Source organism: Ovis aries, chromosome 1, assembly GCF_016772045.2.
Source record: "Ovis aries strain OAR_USU_Benz2616 breed Rambouillet chromosome 1, ARS-UI_Ramb_v3.0, whole genome shotgun sequence".
Taxonomy (NCBI): Eukaryota; Metazoa; Chordata; class Mammalia; order Artiodactyla; family Bovidae; genus Ovis; species Ovis aries.
In genome coordinates this window covers 38,150,809-38,169,761 of record NC_056054.1, presented here as the reverse complement: position 1 = coordinate 38,169,761, position 18,953 = coordinate 38,150,809, and the positions used below count along the sequence as shown (strand labels likewise).

General features: G+C 37.8%; 2 protein-coding genes across 13 annotated transcripts in view; one reads left to right on the top strand and one right to left on the bottom strand.

Annotated features, from left to right (window-relative positions):
* The window catches only part of ATG4C (autophagy related 4C cysteine peptidase), a 99,860-nt gene that overhangs the window by 68,729 nt on the left and 12,178 nt on the right, over window positions 1-18,953 (bottom strand). For 11 of the 12 annotated variants that reach the window (XM_042249041.2, XM_042249052.2, XM_042249026.2 and 8 more), the window contains one exon: window positions 940-1,078. In XM_042249041.2, the coding sequence (XP_042104975.1) occupies window positions 940-1,015 (76 nt within the window). In that variant the 5' untranslated portion in view covers window positions 1,016-1,078. Of the gene's footprint in view, window positions 1-939; window positions 1,079-18,953 lie in introns of those variants that run through there. The other variant, XM_042249056.2, reaches the window with a different exon arrangement.
* On the top strand, window positions 3,955-4,813 carry LOC114115222 (cytochrome c). The gene has a single exon (XM_042249087.2). It carries the CDS (start codon window positions 4,023-4,025, stop codon window positions 4,338-4,340), a length of 318 nt encoding a protein of 105 aa, XP_042105021.1. The 5' UTR covers window positions 3,955-4,022; the 3' UTR covers window positions 4,341-4,813.

Sequence of the window (18,953 nt, the reverse complement as noted above, 5' to 3'; positions counted from 1 at the left end):
AGGGAGTATTCTTATACTGCTAATGGGTACAGGGTAACTTTGAGGGGTGATAAAAATGTTCTCGACTTAGTGACGATGGTTGTACATTTCTGTGAATATACTAAAAAACCACTGAATTATACCCTTTAAAAGGGTGAATTTTAGTAGCAAATGATTTATCTCAAATTTTCAAAAAATTAATGTCTATAATCTTCAAAATGCAATGTTAAGTTATTACCAAGTTTTAACTGTCTAAATAGCTAGCTGGCCATGATTTCCAGTGAATCAGGAGCCAACAGCCAACTGTGTTTTACTTGAGTTTGCACTGCCTATGGGTTTTACTAAATTTTTCCATTCCTATTTTATGGATATGAACTTCTTCCTGTTGACAATAATTCTCTGAATATTTCTCCACCTTTGAAAGATTCTTCATCGACAGTTTGTTTCCAGTCTGAAGTAGGCTTCAAAACAACCATATGCTCCTTAGCAGATCTATATGCAAACCAAGAATTACTAAGTTATAATTGTCTGAGTGTGCTCCTAGAAGAAAGTTTTATGTATCAGAGTATTAACTTTATATGGTCTGCTTTCTGTGTTCAGACATCTATTTTGATTGGTTCCTGGTTCAGACGTGAGGCTGCCTGAAATTGAGTCTGAAAAACTGAGGTAGTATCCGTTACCTGAATAAATTATATCTGCTTTGGCATTTTCTTTTTTAAAGGACCACATGATATGCCTGAGTTTCTAAGCAATATTTATGAGGATATTTGGCTCTTTCTTTAGGAAGTATTCTTATATACTTTGTAACTGACATATATAGAGAATATATTATATTTTATTCCTTACAGAAATATTTCATTCAAGGAAAACCTCAGCAATTGTTACTGACTGAATAAGGGAGATAATACATATCTTCAAATATTTCTTTGGATTATATAATTTTCAAATCATGATACTTACTATATTTCATGTTGTTCCAAGCAGATATAAATTTAGTTTTCAGCTTATCGACATCATCTGTTCCTGTGGCCTCCATATTCAGATTCTAAAGAAAAAGCCATCACTTGACTGCATTCTTCTGTAAGTTTAGTCTTTTGCTCTGACGTGAAGAAAGAGTTAAAGAAAAATAAGTAATGAGTACATATTCTATGGTGTAATACCTGCTAAAGTTACTTAAGCTATTAAATACAATTTGAACTGGAAATGAGCAAACAAATTTTTCATTTTACAGAATAAAAAATAATATATATATACATATTTCAATTACAAAATATATTTAATACCAAATATACAACAATAAAAATTATCACACACGAGACTTCCCTGGTGGTCCAGTGGCTAAGACTCTGTGCTCCCAATGCATGGGGCCCAGGTTCAATCCCTGGTCGGGGAACTAGATCCCACATGCCACAGATAACAGTTTGCATGCCACAATGAAGATCTATGATCTGTATGCCACAACTAAGACCAGGCACGGCCAAAATAAATAATAAATAAATAAATGTTTAAAAAAGTTATCACACAAATCCAAACAATAACTCCTCATTGCTACTGCTGCTAAGTCACTTCAGTCGTGTCCGACTCTGTGCGACCCCACAGACGGCAGCCCACCAGGCTCCCCCGTCCCTGGGATTCTCCAGGCAAGAACACTGGAGTGGGTTGCCATTTCCTTCTCCAATGCATCAAAGTGAAAAGTGAAAGTGAAGTCGCTCAGTCGTGTCCAATGCTTAGCAACCCCATGGACTGCAGCCTATCCGGCTCCTCTGTCCATGGGATTTTCCAGGCAAGAGTACTGGAGTGGCTTACCATTGCCTTTTCCAGTTATTAAGTCACTGCTTTCATATAAAGCCTAATCATTTTTTTAAATTAAGGCATTTCCTATATTTCCTATATATCCTTCTTACAGCAGCATTTTTTTAAAAAAGAGAAAGGCTTAAATTTACAACAGACAATGCTTTCTTCCTCTAAAACAAGAATAAACGTAGCTTATAGGTATTTGTTTTTTAAATGACTTGATGGAAAATTGAGATATGTTATATGTAATTTGAAAGAGGAACAAATTATTACTGAAAATACTCCAGTTTATTTGTAATAATTCACAGTCAGTTTTCTTTTCAAGAAAAGAATGCAGGGGCTTCCCTAGTAGCTCAGTGGTAAAGAATCTGCCTGCCAAAGCAGGAGACACAGGTTTGATCCCTGGTCCGGGAAGATCCCTCATACCAAGGAGCAACCAAGCGCATATGCCACAACTACTTGGCCTGTGCTCTAGAGTTCAGGAGCTGCATTCACTGTGTTCACATGCCACAATTACAAAAGTCTGCAGACCCTAGAGCCCATGCTCCACAAGAGAAGTCACTACAGTGAGAAGGCCACATACTGCAAAAAACAGAAGGCCCCACTCTCCACAACTACAGAAAACCTGCATGCAGCAACGAAGATCCAGTACAACCAAAAAATATATATATATATAAAAGAAAAGGAAAGCAATGCCACACAGAACATTATCCTTTCAGAATTATAAATATCAGCTCAATGGGATTGGTACATTCGCTTCTCTAATAAGACATATTCCATTTTACAATATGTATTGGAAGTTACTAATTAAACATTACAATTGTGTCAGAAGAAAGCATGATCCAGTAGAAGAATTTAAAAAGTCAGTGTGACTAAGGAACAGAGTCCAAAAAAGTGACATGTGCGTGGCTACTGGGTTAGACACGGTCCAGAGCACACAGGGCCCTGCATCCTGTGTTAAAAATTTTGTTCTTTATCCAAAGAGCAACGGATGCAAACAGGAATATCAGAATCTGATTCTGTGGGTTTGTGTGATTTTTTTTTTTTACACTCCAACACAGAGAAAACAGATTGAAAAGGGACAAGAGTAAAGGGTGAAAGTTTACTATTATTGTATAGGATGAGGAGAAAGATGGTAGCCTGGACTAGAGCAGTGGAGATGGAGACAAATGGGCACACAAAGAAATGGGTCAAAAATTCATTTGGTCTTGGTGATAAAATGAATGTGAAAGGTGAAAAAGAGAAATATGTCAAAGATATACTCAGGTTTCTACCTTGTGAAATTAAATAGATGGTGCCAATCCCTTAAACGAGCAACATCAGGAGAAGGGCAGATTAGAGGGATAAGATCATGACCTGGATTTATGTGGAATTCGAGACACCTCTGAGATATAGTAAGGAATCATTTCCTTTTGAATTGAATCACTCGGGGTAACTTATTGCCAGGCACTGTTCTAAGAAAAGCAGATACAGCTTAGGACAAAAGGAGCAAAATTCTTGCTTTCATGGAGTTTACTTCCTAGACGTTCTGAAGAGGCCATCAAGGCAGTTGGATATATAGATCTGGAACTCAAAGCTGAGGTTTGGGCTAGAGCTGTTGAGAATTGCTGATGTACAAATGGAAGAGCCAGAGCTATAAACATGTTTCTCAATGATTCTGCCTCATTCATGATGACACCCCAGCCTTAAGGATGATATTCAAAGCCCTTCATGAAATTACATCTGCCCACTTACTCAGCTTTCTCTCTTGCCACTCCCTCACATGCACCATAGACAGAAGCCATTTTAATATTAATATGAAAGCTTCCTAAACTTGACATGCTAATACCTCCTTGCCTTTGCATGCGCCGTTCCCTCCACCTAGAATGCCTTTCAGCTTACCCTCACTTTTTGATGGCCTTATATCATAAATACTAAGACCCAATTTAAGTTTCTCCTCCTCAGATTCCTTAAAAAAACTGGGAATAAAACTGCCATATGACCCAGCAATCCCACTGCTGGGCATATTCCCCAAGGAAACCAAAACTGAAAGAGACACATGTATCCCAATGTTCACTGCAGCACTATTTACAGTAGCTAGGACATGGAAGCAACCTGGATGTCCATCTGCAGATGAATGGATAAGGACGTTTTGGTACATGTACACAATAGAATATTACTCAGCTATAAAAAAAGAAATGCAGAAAGCGGGACGTTCGGCTTGTGAGCGGGAACTTCTCGGTCGCGCACAGAAAAAGAACGATTTAAAAATGGGTGATGTTGAGAAAGGCAAGAAGATTTTTGTTCAGAAGTGTGCCCAGTGCCATACTGTGGAAAAGGGAGGGAAGCACAAGACTGGGCCAAACCTCCATGGTCTGTTTGGACGAAAGACAGGTCAGGCTCCTGGATTCTCTTACACAGATGCCAACAAAAACAAAGGTATCACCTGGGGAGAGGAGACGCTGATGGAGTACTTGGAGAATCCCAAGAAGTACATCCCTGGAACCAAGATGATCTTTGCTGGCATTAAGAAGAAGGGAGAGAGGGAGGACTTGATAGCTTATCTCAAAAAAGCTACCAATGAGTAATAGTTGGCCACTGCCTTATTTATTATGAAACAGAAGTGTCTCATGACTTTTTATGTGTACCATATTTAAATTGATCTCATACACTAGAATTCAGATCATGAATGGCTGATGGAATAATTCTGTTGGACAGTCCTGATTTAAATAAGATTGGTCTGTGGCTAAACAAATATGGTCAGCTTTTTTAATTTTGATAGTAATTCCGGTTCAACAAGTACTATCACTTTTCCCATTCTAAAGAGATGATTGAACTTGAATAAGGAATATGAAACTTTTTAGGGAGATGGTGCATTCCTTCTCAAAACCTATAAGAGATTTGTTTTATATTTAGATTTCTATAACTGGTTATATTAATATATTTAAATACTGAAAAGGTCCCTTCACTGTCTCACAGAACAGAGGAGGATTCACACGTGTTTCAAGTTGTGTTCATTAGCCTGTTAAGGCAAGGATTGAAAATACACTGACAAAGTCCACTTTATTTGTTTGGTTTTATAAACTATGCCAATTTAATTAAAATTCTCTATCTAAAATTTAGCCTTTTACTTAAAAAAAAAAAAAAAGAAATGCATTTGAGTCAGTTCTAATGAGGTGGATGAACCCAGGGTCCATAAGAGTGAAGTAAGTCAGAAAGAGAAAGACAAATACTGTATATTAACACATATATATGGAATTTAGAAAGATGGTACCAACGATCCTACATGCAGGGCAGCAAAGGAGACACAGACGTAAAGAACACTTTTGGACTCAGTGGGAGAAGGAAAGGGTGGGAAGATTTGAGAGAATAGCACTGAAACATATACATTACCATATATAAAACAGATGACCAGTGTGAGTTTGATGCATGAAGCAAAGCACCCAAAGCCGGTGCTCTAGGACAACCTAGAGGCATGGTGTGGAGAGGGCGCTGGGAAGGGGGGTTCAGGATAGGGGGATACATGTATACCTTTGGCCAATTTGCTTATGTATGGCAAAAAATCATTACAATGGTGTAATGTAATTATCCTCAATTAAAATAAATACATTAATTTTTTTAAAAAGAGAAAAAAAATTTCTCCTCCTCTGGTAAGATCAGTAAATTTTCTACCCTTGTCCCAACCTCAAACCAATACAGAAGTCCCTCTTTTTAGTCCCTTAGGGTCCTATGTCTTCCTCTATCACAGTACTCATCACACATCTTATAATCATTTGTTTCTTACATTCTCTTACATTAGCCAGTAAACTTTTTAAGTGTGCTTAAATTGTGCCTGACACACAATTGGTCCTCAAAATATTTAAGTGAATCACAAACTGATAAATTAATGAAAAGTAGCAGTATTTTACCTGCTATATTTAGAATTCTTTAATTGACAATGAGAATAAAGGAAAAAAATTTCCTCCCAAAAGTGCATTATTTAACAAAATTTGGAAAAGTAGGAGTAAAGTTTATAAAATGTGTGAATTATACATAGCGAATCTATATGATGGACTATATATCCATTTAAAATGCCCCTGAAGAGTCTGTGAAAATGGGGAAACAATACACAAAACCTAAAACTTCATGTATCATAAAATACTTACTGGTTGGGATCTCAGGGGGAGGCGAGGAAGTTTTTTAAAAAAGTATACCAAAATGCTGACAACAGTTTCCCTAACAAACTGTGACTGATTATATATCACTATGGCTCACATTTTCCAAACCTTACACAGAGAATATATGTAATGTTTAGAATTTTAAAAGTTTAGCTTTAAAAAGCCACCAACCATGAATCTTCTAAATCAAAAATGTTTAAGAGAGTGTAAGGAACCACCACACCGTTCTCCATAGTGGCTGTACCAATCTACACTCCCACCAACAGTGTAGGAAAGTTCCCTTCTGTCTACACCCTCTCCAGAATTTACCATTTTAAACTTTTGGATGACGGCCATTCTGACCAGTGTGGGGTGATACTTCACTGCAGTTTTGATTGCATTTCTCTAATAATTAGCGATGTTGAGCACCTCTTCATGTGCCTGTCAGCCATCTGTACGTCTTCTTTGGAGAAATGCCTATTTAGATCTTCTGCCCATTTTTTGGTGGTGGTGTTTGGTTTTTTGATATTGAATTGTATGAGCTGCTTTGTATATTTTAGAGGTTAATCCTTTGTCAGTCACATCATTTGCAAATATTTTCTCTCACTCTGTGCGTTGTCTTTTTCTTTTGTTTATGGTTTCCATCACTGTGCAAAAGCTCTTAAGTTTAATTAGATCCCATTTATTTTATTTTTCACCTCCATCACTCTAGAAGTCACATCCAAAAAGATACTGCTGTAATCTCAAAGAGTGTTCTATGTTTTCCTCTAGGAGTTTTATAGCGTCCAGTCTCACATTTAGGTCTTTAATCCATTTTTAAATTTATTTTTGTGTGTGGTGTTAGAGAATGTTCTAATTTCATTCTTTTACAAACAGCTGTCCAGTTTTCTCAACACTACTTACCGAAGAGACTGGAGGTTCTTTAAAAAACTAAAAACAAAACTACCATATGATCCTGCAATCTCACTCATGGACATATATCCAGACAAAACCACAATTCAAAAAGATATGCAACCCAATGTTCACTGTTCACTGCAACACTATTTACAACAGCCAAGACATGGAAGCAACCTAAATGTCCACTGACAGATAAATGATAAAGATGTGGTACATACACAATGGAATGGCACTCAGCTGTGAAAAAAAAAAGAATGAATGAAATAATGCCATCTGCAGCAACATAGATGGACCTAGAGAATATCATACGAAGTGAAGTAAACCAGACAAAGACAAATATCATATGATATTGCTTATATTGTGTTGTAAAACAGGAACAAATGTTGTCAGTCAATTACATGTCAAAAACAAACTCAAAGAAAAGAGATTAGATTTGTGCTTACCAGAGGCAAGAGGTGAGCAGAGAAGAAATTAGATGAAGACAGTCAAAAGATATAAACTTCCACTTAAAAGTACTAGAGATGTAATGTACAACATGACAAATATAATTTTGTATGTTATATATGAACATTATTAACAGAATAAATCCTAAGAATTCTCATCACAAGAAAAAAATTTCTTTAATTTTGTATCTATAGGAGATGATGACTAGTCACTAAACTTATTGCGACAATCATTTCATGATGTATATAAGTCACATCATTATACTATACATATTAAATTTATATTAATATGTGATACTAAACATAGAAAATTCTGAAAATGCTACTAAAAAGCTACTAAAAACTTATCAGTGGTTTCAGAAAAGTTGCAGGATACAAAATTAATACAAAGAAATCTGTTGCATTTCTATACATTAAAAATGAATGATCAGAAAGAGAAATTAAGGAAACAATCCCACTTATCATCAAATCAAAAAGAATAAAATATCTAGGGATAAATGTACTTAAGGAGACAAAAGGCCCGTACGTGAAATCATAGCTAATGCAATAAGTCAGTAAAAGGCTGTAAAAGGTATATACATTGAGAAGAAATAAAACTGTCTTTCTTCATAAATGACATGATTATCTCCAATGGATATTTTAAAGAATCAACAAGAACAACAAAAACTCCTAGAAATAATAAGTGATTTCAGCAAGGCTCTAGGATACAAAGTTAATGCACAAAAGTTAATCACTTTCCTATACACCAGCAATGAGCAAGCAGCAACTAGAATTTTAAAAGATATTACCATTTATATTAGCATTTGAAAAATATTAAATAGATATAAATCAAACAAAATATATACAATATCTACATGAGGAAAAGTACAAAACTCTGAGAAATACCAAAGAAGAATACCAAAATGCCAAATGGAAAAATATTCATGGCTAGGAAGACTCAATGCTGTCAATATGTCCACTCTTCCATAACTGATCTATAGATTCAATACAATCTCAATCAAAGTTCCAGTGAGTCATTTCGTGGACACTGGCAAACTGGAGACATTTATATGGAGAGGCAGAAGACACAAAATAGCCAACATTATACTGAAAAACAATTTTGGAAGGTGGAGTCTACCCAACCTCAAGATTTATTATAAAGCTACAGCAATCACAACAGTGCGTCATTTCAAAAGAACAGACAAATAGATTAATGGAACAGAAATAGATAGACATAAATATAGTCAACTGGTCTCTGACAAAGGCAAAAAGCAAAACAGCACAGCAAAGATAGTCTTTTCAACAAATGGTGCTGTAACAATTAGATATCCACATGCAAAAAATTAAATCTTGACACAGATCATACATCCTTCACACACAAAAAATTAACTCTAAATGGATTATAGATCTAAATGCAAAACACAAAACTATAAAAGTCATGGAAGATAACACAGAGGAAAATCCAAAAGACCATCAGTGTGGCAATAAATTTTTAGATTTAACACCAAAGATATAATCCCTGAAAAAAATAATTGGCAAGCTGGACTTCATCAAAATTAAAAATTTCTGCTCTGCAAAAGACAAGGTCAAGGACTTCCCTGATGGTGCAGTGGATAAGAACCTACCTGCCAATGTAGAGGACACAGCCTTGATCCCTCATCTGGGAAGATGCCACAGAGCAACTAAGCCCATGCACCACAGCTACTGAAACCAGCGCACTCTAGAGCCCACACGCTATAACTTCTGGGCCCCCATGTCACAACTGCTCAAGCCTTTGCAGCCTTAGAGCACATGCTCAGCAACAAGAAAAGGCAGTGAAATGAGAAGCTCATGCACTGCAAGTACAGAACAGTCCCCGCTCGGCACAGCTAGAGAAAGCCCACACCCAGCAACGAAGACCCAGTGTCACCAAAAATAAATAAACAAATAGATAACGTCGGTTTTTTTTTTTTTAAATTTTAAAATCTTTAATTCTTACATGCGTTTTTTTTTTAAAAAGACAATGTCAAGAGAATGAAAAGATCAGGCCATAGACTAGGAGAAAACATTTGCAAAAGACACATTCGATAACAGACCGTTATCCAAAATATAAAACAAACTTTGAAAACTCAATAACAAAACAACCCAATTTAAAAACGGACCAGGACTTTCCTGGTAGTCCGGTGGTTAAGAATCTGCCTGCCAATGCAGGGGACACAGGTTCGATCCCTGGTCTGAGAAACTAAGCCAATGTATCACAACTGAGCCCACACATCACAACTACGGTGTACTCTGCAACAAAAGAGTAGCCCGGCTCGCAGCAACTAGAGAAAACCCACAAACAGCAACAAAGACCCAGCAGAGACCAAAACAAATTAATAAATAATTTGTTTAATGGGCTAAAGATCTTTATAGATACCTCACCAAAGAAGATCTACAAATGGAAAGTGAGCATATGAATAATGCTTCACATCATATGTCATCAGAGAAATCAAAACAATAGTAAGATCCCACTACACACTTGTTAGAATTACCAAAATCCAAAACACTGACAACACTAAATGCTGGTAAGGCTAGGTACTCTCATTTACTGCTGGTGGGAATGCAGCTAATTCAGAAGATGGTTTGTTGGTGGTTGTTTTTTTGTTTGTTTGTTTGTTTGTTTCACAAAACTAAACATACTCACAAGATCCAATAATTGTGCTCCTTGGAATATACCCAAATGAAATGAAAACTTATTCCCACACAAAATCTTGCCCACAGATATTACAGCAGCTTTATTTACATCTGCAAAACTTGGAGACAACCAAGATATCCTTCAGTAAGTGAATGGATAAATAAACTAGGGTACAAACAGACAATGGAGTATTATTCAGAACTACAAAGAAATGAGCTATCAAGCCATTAAATGATATCAAGGAAAACTAAATTTAAAGTAAAAGAAGACAATCTGAAAAAGTTAAATACCACATGATTCCAACCATATAGTGTTCTGGAAAAGGCAAAACTGTGGAAACAGGAAAAAGTGATTGACAGGGGCTGGGGGGTTAGAGGGAGAGAATGAGTAGGCAGAACAGAGGATCTTTAGGGCAGAAAAACTATTGTATGACACTGTAGTTGTTTATACACATCATTACACACTCCTTCAAACACGGAATATACAACACCAAAAGTGAACCCTAATGTAAACTATGGTCTCTGGGTGATGACTACATGTCAAAGATGTACTAAATATACCACTTTGGTGCAGGATTTTGAGGGGAAGTCATGTATGTTGTGGGGAGAAGGTATATAGAAACCCTGTATACTTTCTGTTCAGTTTTGCTGTAAACCTAAAATTGCTCTAAAAATAGTTTATTAATTAATTTTTAAATATATCTCCAGGCCATACAGTGAAAGGAAAAAAAGAACAGGATAAATACAATTTATGCATATACATACACATGTATTATGTATGTATATACATTTACACACACACAAATACATATGCATAAAAAAATGTCTAGAAGTCCATAATGTTAAAAGTGGAAACTCTAAGAGATGTGAGGTCATTTTTTAAACATTAGGACAAGCTCTATATAACAAGACATGATTAATGGTGAAACTAATTTTAAAAATGTTGATATTATGCAATGTTATTTCTTCCTTTTTTGTACTTCTCTTATTATTTTTACATTGAGCTTCTTTTAAAATAACAAGATTATTTATTGAAAAATAAGTTGTTCAAATGAAAAATTTAATACACAAATTATAAATGTATCCAGGCTATGTTCAACTCTTAACAACTGAAACTACTCTATTAAGAAATCTACAGAGAAGACACTCTGTTGCAAAATTGCTAAACAGCCTATAAGAAAGATAAAAATACTAAGATGAAGTGCTTTTTCCTTTTTAAAATAAACAGCATTATTCCTGTGGCTCCTAAAGACATCAGATTCAGCTATTTTGTCATTTGCAAAACTTAACTTCCTCAATCTAGTTTCCTAGAGCAGCTTTGGCTAAATAAAATGACTTGGAGGATATCCCTTGTTAATTGATAATTTTTGTTTTTCCTTCAAAGAAGGGGGATAAGACCTGGAAATGGGAAAAAGAATAAATTAATGCTCGCAGACATTCAGTCTACCGAAATATTTTCTTTTTTTTTTTAAGATTTTTTGATGCGGACCATTTTTAAGTCCTTACTGAATTGTGTTGTAATACTGCTTCTGTTTTATGTTTTGGATTTTTTTTGAGGGGGGCAGATATGAGGCCTATGGGATCTTGCCTCCCCAACTGGGGATTGAACCTGCCCCCTGTGCACTGGAAGGAGAAGTCTCAACCGGAGGGAAAGAATTGGATGAAGGCAGTCAAAAGGTACAAACTTCCAGTTATAAGATAAATAACTACTAGGAATGGAATTAACAACATGATAAATATAATTAACCCTGCTGTGTGTTATATATGATGGCTGTTAAAGAGAGTAAATCGTAAGAATTCCCACCACAAGAAAAAAAAAATGTTCTATTTCTTTAGTTTTGTATATACAAGATGATGGATACTCACTCCACTTATTGACAGTCATTTTTTTCATCATGTAAGTTAAATCACTATGTTGAACATCTTAAACTTACATAGTGCTGTAGGTCAATTACATCTTAAGAAAGCTCGACAAGAAAGCATGTATTTATTTAAAAATCAATACAGAAAACAATTTTTTTCTTCATATTTATATGAAGAAAGCCAGGGAAAGGCAAAACAAACAGCACTTTGACTACAAACGAGAAAATTAAAAATGAAGAAACCATAATTCTAAACTATCTTCACCCATTAATTTCCTTTCCAAAAGCTTTCCTAATTTAAAAGTAAATAAAAATGAATTAAAATTCATATGTTTATCAAGTATGAAGTGATAAGATGATTTACTCATTATCCAGTATATTTCAATATTCTGTGATACCTCAAATACTTGGTGGGACTGCCCCAGGGGGAAAAAATATGCCAAAATTCTTGGTAATTTTATGTAGTGCTGTCAGAGCTTCAGTTTGGAAAACCATCCAAATAACATTCTTCACAATTTCCAAATACTCACAAGAGATTCATGATTTATTTCTTAACACTTAAGAGAAATTAGTAACCTTTTTTCAAATAAACTTTCTTTACTAATGCATACTACAATGAATCTTATCATCCACCATTTCCACATTTCTGTTTGCTGTTTACCTTCTGACAAATCCATTTTTAATTAAAAAATAACAGCATTTTGATTTTCCTGGTGGTCTGGTGAATAAGAACTGCCTTCCAACACAGGGGACGTAGGTTCAATTTCTGGTCAGAGGTTCAATCTCTGGTCAGGTAACTAAAATCCCACAGCCACCGGGCAAGTAAGCCCACATGCCTCGATTACAGAATCCACGTGCTCTGGAGCCTGTGGGTCACAACCAGAGAGAAGCCCATGCCCCACAACGAAAAATTCCACATGCTGCAAGTAAGACCCAATGCAGCAAAAAATAAATAAATATTTTAATAGCATTAAAGAGGAGAAAAGGAATTCTGGTGGCTCAGCAGTAAAGAATCTGACTGCAGTGAAGGAGATGTGGGTTCAATCTCTGGGTCAGGAATATCCACTTGAAAAGGAAATAGCAACCCACTCCAGTATTCTTGCCTGGGAAATCCCATGGACAGAGGAGCCTGGTGGGCTACATACAGCCCACGGTGTCGCAAGAGTCAGACACAACTTAGCAACTAAACAACCATCACCAAAATGAGAAAACTCTTTAACTCAGTAAACACAGATAAAGCTACTCAGTTCAGTTCAGTTCAGTCACTCAGTCGTGTCCAACTCTTTGTGACCCCATGAATTGCAGCACGCCAAGCCTCCCTGTCCATCACCAACTCCCAGAGTTCACTCAGACTCACGTCCATCAAGTCCGTGATGCCATCCAGCCATCTCATCCTCTGTCGTCCCCTTCTCCTCCTGCCCCCAATCCCTCCCAGCATCAGAGTCTCTTCCAATGAGTCAACTCTTCACGTGAGGTGGCCAAAGTACTGCAGTTTCAGCTTCAGCATCATTCCTTCCAAAGAACGCCCAGGGCTGATCTCCTTCAGAATGGACTGGTTGGATCTCCTTGCAGTCCAAGGGACTCTCAAGAGTCTTCTCCAACACCACAGTTCAAAAGCATCAATTCTTCGGCACTCAGCTTTCTTCACAGTCCAACTCTCACATCCGTACATGACCACAGGAAAAACCATAGCCTTGACTAGACGGACTTTAGTTGGCAAAGTAATGTCTCTGCTTTTGAATATGCTACCTAGGTTGGTCATAACTTTTCTTCCAAGGAGTAAGCATCTTTTAATTTTATGGCTGCAGTCACCATCTGCAGTGATTTTGGAGCCCCCCAAAATAAAGTCTGACACTGTTTCCACTGTTTCCCATCTATTTCCCATGAAGTGATGGGACCAGATGCCATGATCTTCATTTTCTGAATGTTGAGCTTTAAGCCAACTTTTTCACTCTCCACTTTAGTTCCTCTTCACTTTCTGCCATAAGGATGGTGTCATACTAGGTGAGGTTTATTGCTAAACTTTATTGTTAATGATTTGAAAAGACAGTGAAGACTAAATAGATCTATTTTGGAAGATAGAACTACAACATTTGATATGAAAATATCCATTGAGACCTAAATGTCAGTTTCAGAGAGTCACTTTTCTAACCATAACCATGCATTAAGACAGTCGATAAATTATAAACTGATAAATGTAAAAGATACTCAAACCAATGTTCTTGAAGGGCAGATGAAGGTCATCAGCTTCTCTCACGTGGCAATAAATAGAACCTTTTATCCACTGAAGATTTAAAGCCAGTAAAAACTCCTGACAGAACTTTAGGAACTGACTCTACAGAATATATCTCAATCACATAGTACAACCAATGAAAACACTGCAGGCTTCTGGGATTTGTGTATGCTTGAGCATCTTCCCCAAATGGTATTTTGCAGCAAAGGGAATATAGATATTGATTTAGAATTTTTCATGTGCGTTTAGCTATACCATCAAATAAAATGAGCTGTGAATAAGTTTTTCATCTACTGTAACCTCTTCTACCTGCTTCCTTTTTTAGTAACAAATATCAATCCCTTGTCTGACCTTGAATGTCTCTCAATATGTTGGCCTGCCATCTCTGTTATTTCTTATCTCCACCTCAGTTCTTTGTTTATAGAAACATCAACTGTTACACTCACTTCTACTCCCTCTCTTTTCCTATAATTGCCAGTCTTCTATCTTCATGCACGGAACTAAAACCAGCCTAAAAATGTTTTAAACCTAGCAAGGTATTTTTTTAAGTAGCAAATATGAAGAAAGGGAGAGTACAAGGAATATTTACTTGGATTGTCCTCTTTCAGAGCTAAGGGTTAAGCAATGTAAATGGCAATACGAGATAAAAAAGATTGAGAAAAGGAACAAGAGACATAATAAGGGCAGGATATGCATATTCAGCGGCTTCCCGGGTGGCTCAGTGGTAAAGAATCCACCTGACAATATAGGAGACACATTAGACGTGAGTTTGATCCCTGGGTTGGGAAGATGCTCTGGAGGAGGAAATGGCAACCCACTCCAGTATTCTTGCCTGGAAAATTCCATGGACAGAGGAGCCTGGTGGGCAACAGTCCATGGGGCTGCAAAGAGACTTAGTGACTGAGCACGCACACATATCCAGAAGCTGATTTGGTAGTTTTCCCTCAAGTATACATCTTACAAACATTCTTAGAAATTCATCAGGATTGCATCCTCCATTTAAAGGCACTAAATCAATGCACAGCTACTGTGTAATGATGATATAAATAAAATGTACTATTTATGTGTTCTCTTAAATTTGAAATTAAAAAAAAAAAAACAACTTAGTACTAAATAGACATTTACCCTCACATACGAGTTGTATTGCAAAATTCAGACTTAAATTCTACAAAATAGGGAAAACCACTAGGCCATTCAGTTCAGTTCAGTTCAGTCGCTCAGTCGTGTCCAACTCTTTGCGACCCCATGAATCGCAGCACACCAGGCCTCCCTGTCCATCACCAACCCCCGGAGTTCACTCAGACTCACGTCCATCGAGTCATGATGCCATTCAACCATCTCATCCTCTGTCGTCCCCTTCTCCTCCTGCCCCCAATCCCTCCCACCACCAGAGTCTTTTCCAATGAGTCAACTCTTCGCATGAGGTGTCCAAAGTACTGGAGTTTCAGCTTTAGCATCATTCCTTCCAAAGAAATCCCAGGGCTGATCTCCTTTAAAATGGACTGGTTGGATCTCCTTGCAGTCCAAGGGACTCTCAAGAGTCTTCTCCAACACCACACTTGAAAAGCATCAATTTTTCGGCCCTCAGCCTTCTTCACAGTCCAACTCTCACATCCATACATGACCACTGGAAAAACCATAGCCTTGACTAGATGGACCTTAGTCGGCAAAGTAATATCTCTGCTTTTGAATATACTGTCTAGGTTGGTCATAACTTTCCTTCCAAGGAGTAAGTGACTTTTAATTTCACGGCTGCAATCACCACCTGCAGTGATTTTGGAGTCCCCCAAAATAAAGTCTGACCCTGTTTCCACTGTTTCCCCATGTATTTCCCATGAAGTGATGGGACCGGATGCCATGATCCTCATTTTCTGAATGTTGAGCTTTAGGCCAACTTTTTCACTCTCCACTTTCACTTTCATCAAGAGGCTTTTAGTTCCTCTTCACTTTCTGCCATAAGGGTGGTGTCATCTGCATATCTGAGGTGACTGACATTTCTCCCGGAAATCTTGATTCCAGCTCGTGCTTCTTCCAGTCCAGCGTTTCTCATGATGTACTCTGCATATAAGTTAAATAAGCAGGATGACAATATACAGCCTTGATGTACTCCTTTTCCTATTTGGAACCAGTCTGTTGTTCCATGTCCAGTTCTAATTGATGCTTCCTGACCTGCATATAGGTTTCTCAAGAGGCAGGTCAAGTGGTCTGGTATTCCCATCTCTTTCAGAATTTTCCACAGTTTCTTGTGATCCACATAGTCAAAGGCTTTGGCATAGTCAATAAAGCAGAAATAGATGTTTTTCTGGAACTCTCTTGCTTTTTCCATGATCCAGCAGATGTTGACAATTTGATCTCTGGTTCCTCTGCCTTTTCTAAAAGCAGCTTGAACATCAGGAAGTTCACAGTTCACATATTGCTGAAGCCTGGCTTGGAGAATTTTGAGCATTACTTTACTAGCATGTGAGATCAGTGCAATTGTGCGGTAGTTTGAGCATTCTTTGGCACTGCCTTTCTTTGGAATTGGAATGAAAACTGACTTTTTTCCAGTCCTGTGGCCACTGCTGAGTTTTCCAAATTTGCTGGCATATTGAGTGCAGCACTTTCACAGCATCATCTTTCAGGATTTGAAACAGCTCAACTGGAATTCCATCACCTCCACAGGTGAGACTCAAATCTCTTACAATTAAACAGTGGAAGTGACAAATAGATTCAAGGGATTAGATCTGATAGAGTACCTGAAGAACTATGGACAGAGGTTCATAACATTGTACAGGAGGTGGTGATCAAAACTATCCTCAAGAAAAAGAAATCCAAAAAGGCAAAATGGTTGTCTGAGGAGGACTCACAAATAGCTGAGAAAAGAAGAGAAGCAAAAGGCAAGGGAGAAAAGGAAAGCTATATCCATCTGAATGCAGAGTTACAAAGAATAGCAAGGAGAGATAAGAAAGCCTTCCTAAGTGACCAATGCAGAGAAATAGAGGCGAACAATAGAATGGGAAAGATTAGAGATTTCTTCAAGGAAACTAGATACTAAGGGAATCCTTCATGCAAAGATGGGCACAATAAAGGACAGAAATGGTAGGGATATAACAGAAGCAGAAGATATTAAGAAGAAGTGGCAAGAATACACAGAACTGTGCAAAAAGATCTTCATGACCCAGATAACCAGGATGGTATGATCACTCACCTAAAGCAAGACATCCTGGAATGCGAAGTCAAGTGGGCCTTAGGAAGCATCACCACGAACAAAGCTAGTGGAGGTGATAGAATTCTAAATGAGCTATTTCAGATTCTAAAAGATCATGCTGTGAAAGTGCTACACTCAACATGCCAGCAAATTTGGAAAACTCAGCAGTGGCCACAGGACTGGAAAATGTCCGTTTCCATTCCAATCCCAAAGAAAGTAAAAGTGCAAGTTACTCAGTTGTGTCCAACTCTTTGTGACTTCATGGACTATACAATTCTCCAGTCCAGAATACTGGAGTGAGTAGTCTTTACCTTCTCCCAAGGTTGGGAATCCCCAACTTCTCCCCAAGTTGGGGATCTTCCCAACCCAGGAATCAAACCCAGGTGTCTCGCATTACAGGCGATTATTTACCAGCTAAGCCACAAGGGAAGCCCATCCCAAAGAAGGGCAATGACAAAGAATGTTCAAACTAGTGCACAATTGCACTCATTTCACATGAGTCAGCAAGGTAATGCTCAAAATCCTCCAAGCAAAGCTTCAACAATACATGAACCGAGAACCTCCAGATACATAAGCTGGATTAAGAAAAGGCAGAGGAGGCAGAGATCAAATTGCCAACATCCGGTGGATGATAGAAAAAGCAAGAGAATTCCAGAAAAACATCTATTTCTGCATCATTGACTATGCTAAAGACTTTGTGTGGATCACAGCAAACTGTGGAAAAGTCTTCAAGAGATGTGAATACCAGACCACCTTACCTGCCTCCTAAGAAACCTGAATGCAACTCAAGAGGCAACAGTTGGAACCAGACGTGGAACAGACTGGTTCAAAGTTTGGAAAGGAGCACGTCAAGGCTGTATATTGTCACGCTGCTTATTTAAATTACATGCAGAGTACATCATGCGAAATGCCAGGCTGGATGAAGCAGAAGCTGGAATCAAGATTGCCAGGAGAAACAGCAATAATCTCAGATATGCAGATGACACCACCTTTATGGCAGAAAGTGAAGAGGAACTAAAGAGCCTCTTGATGAAAGTGAAAGAGAGTGAAAATGCTGACTTAAAACCCAACATTCAAAAAACTAAGATCATGGCATCCAGTCCCATCAGTTCAGTTCAGTTCAGTTAAGTCACTCAGTCATGTCCGACTCTTTGTGACCCCATGAATCGCAGCACGCCCGGCCTCCCTGTCCATCACCAACTCCCAATAGATAGGGATAATGTGGAAACAGTGACAGACTTTTTCTTGGGCTCCAAAATCACTGCAGATGGTGACTGCAACCATGAAATTAAAAGATGCTTGCTTGTTGGAAGAAATGCCATGACCAACCTAGACAGCATATTAAAAAGCAGAGACATTATTTTGCCACAAAAGTCCATCTAGTCAAAGCTATGGTTTCTCTGGTAATCACGTACGGATGTGAGAGCTGGACAATAAAGAAGGCTGAGCGCTGAGGAATTGATGCTTTCTAACTGTGGTGTTGGAGAAGACTCTTGAGAGTCCCTTGGACTACAAGGAGATTAAACCAATCCTAAAGGAAATCAATCCCAAAGATTCATCAGAAGGACTGATACTGAAGCAAAAACTCCAATACTTTGGCCACCTGATACAAAAAGCCAACTCCTTAGAAAAGAACCTGATGCTGGGAAAGATTGAAGCCAGGAGGAGAAGGGGATGACAGAGGACGAGATGGTTGGATGGCATCACCGACTCAATGGACATGAGCTGAGAAAGCTCCAGGAGATGGTGAAGGACAGGCAGGCCTGGCATGCTGCAGTCAATGGGTCAAAAAGAGTCGGACACGACTGA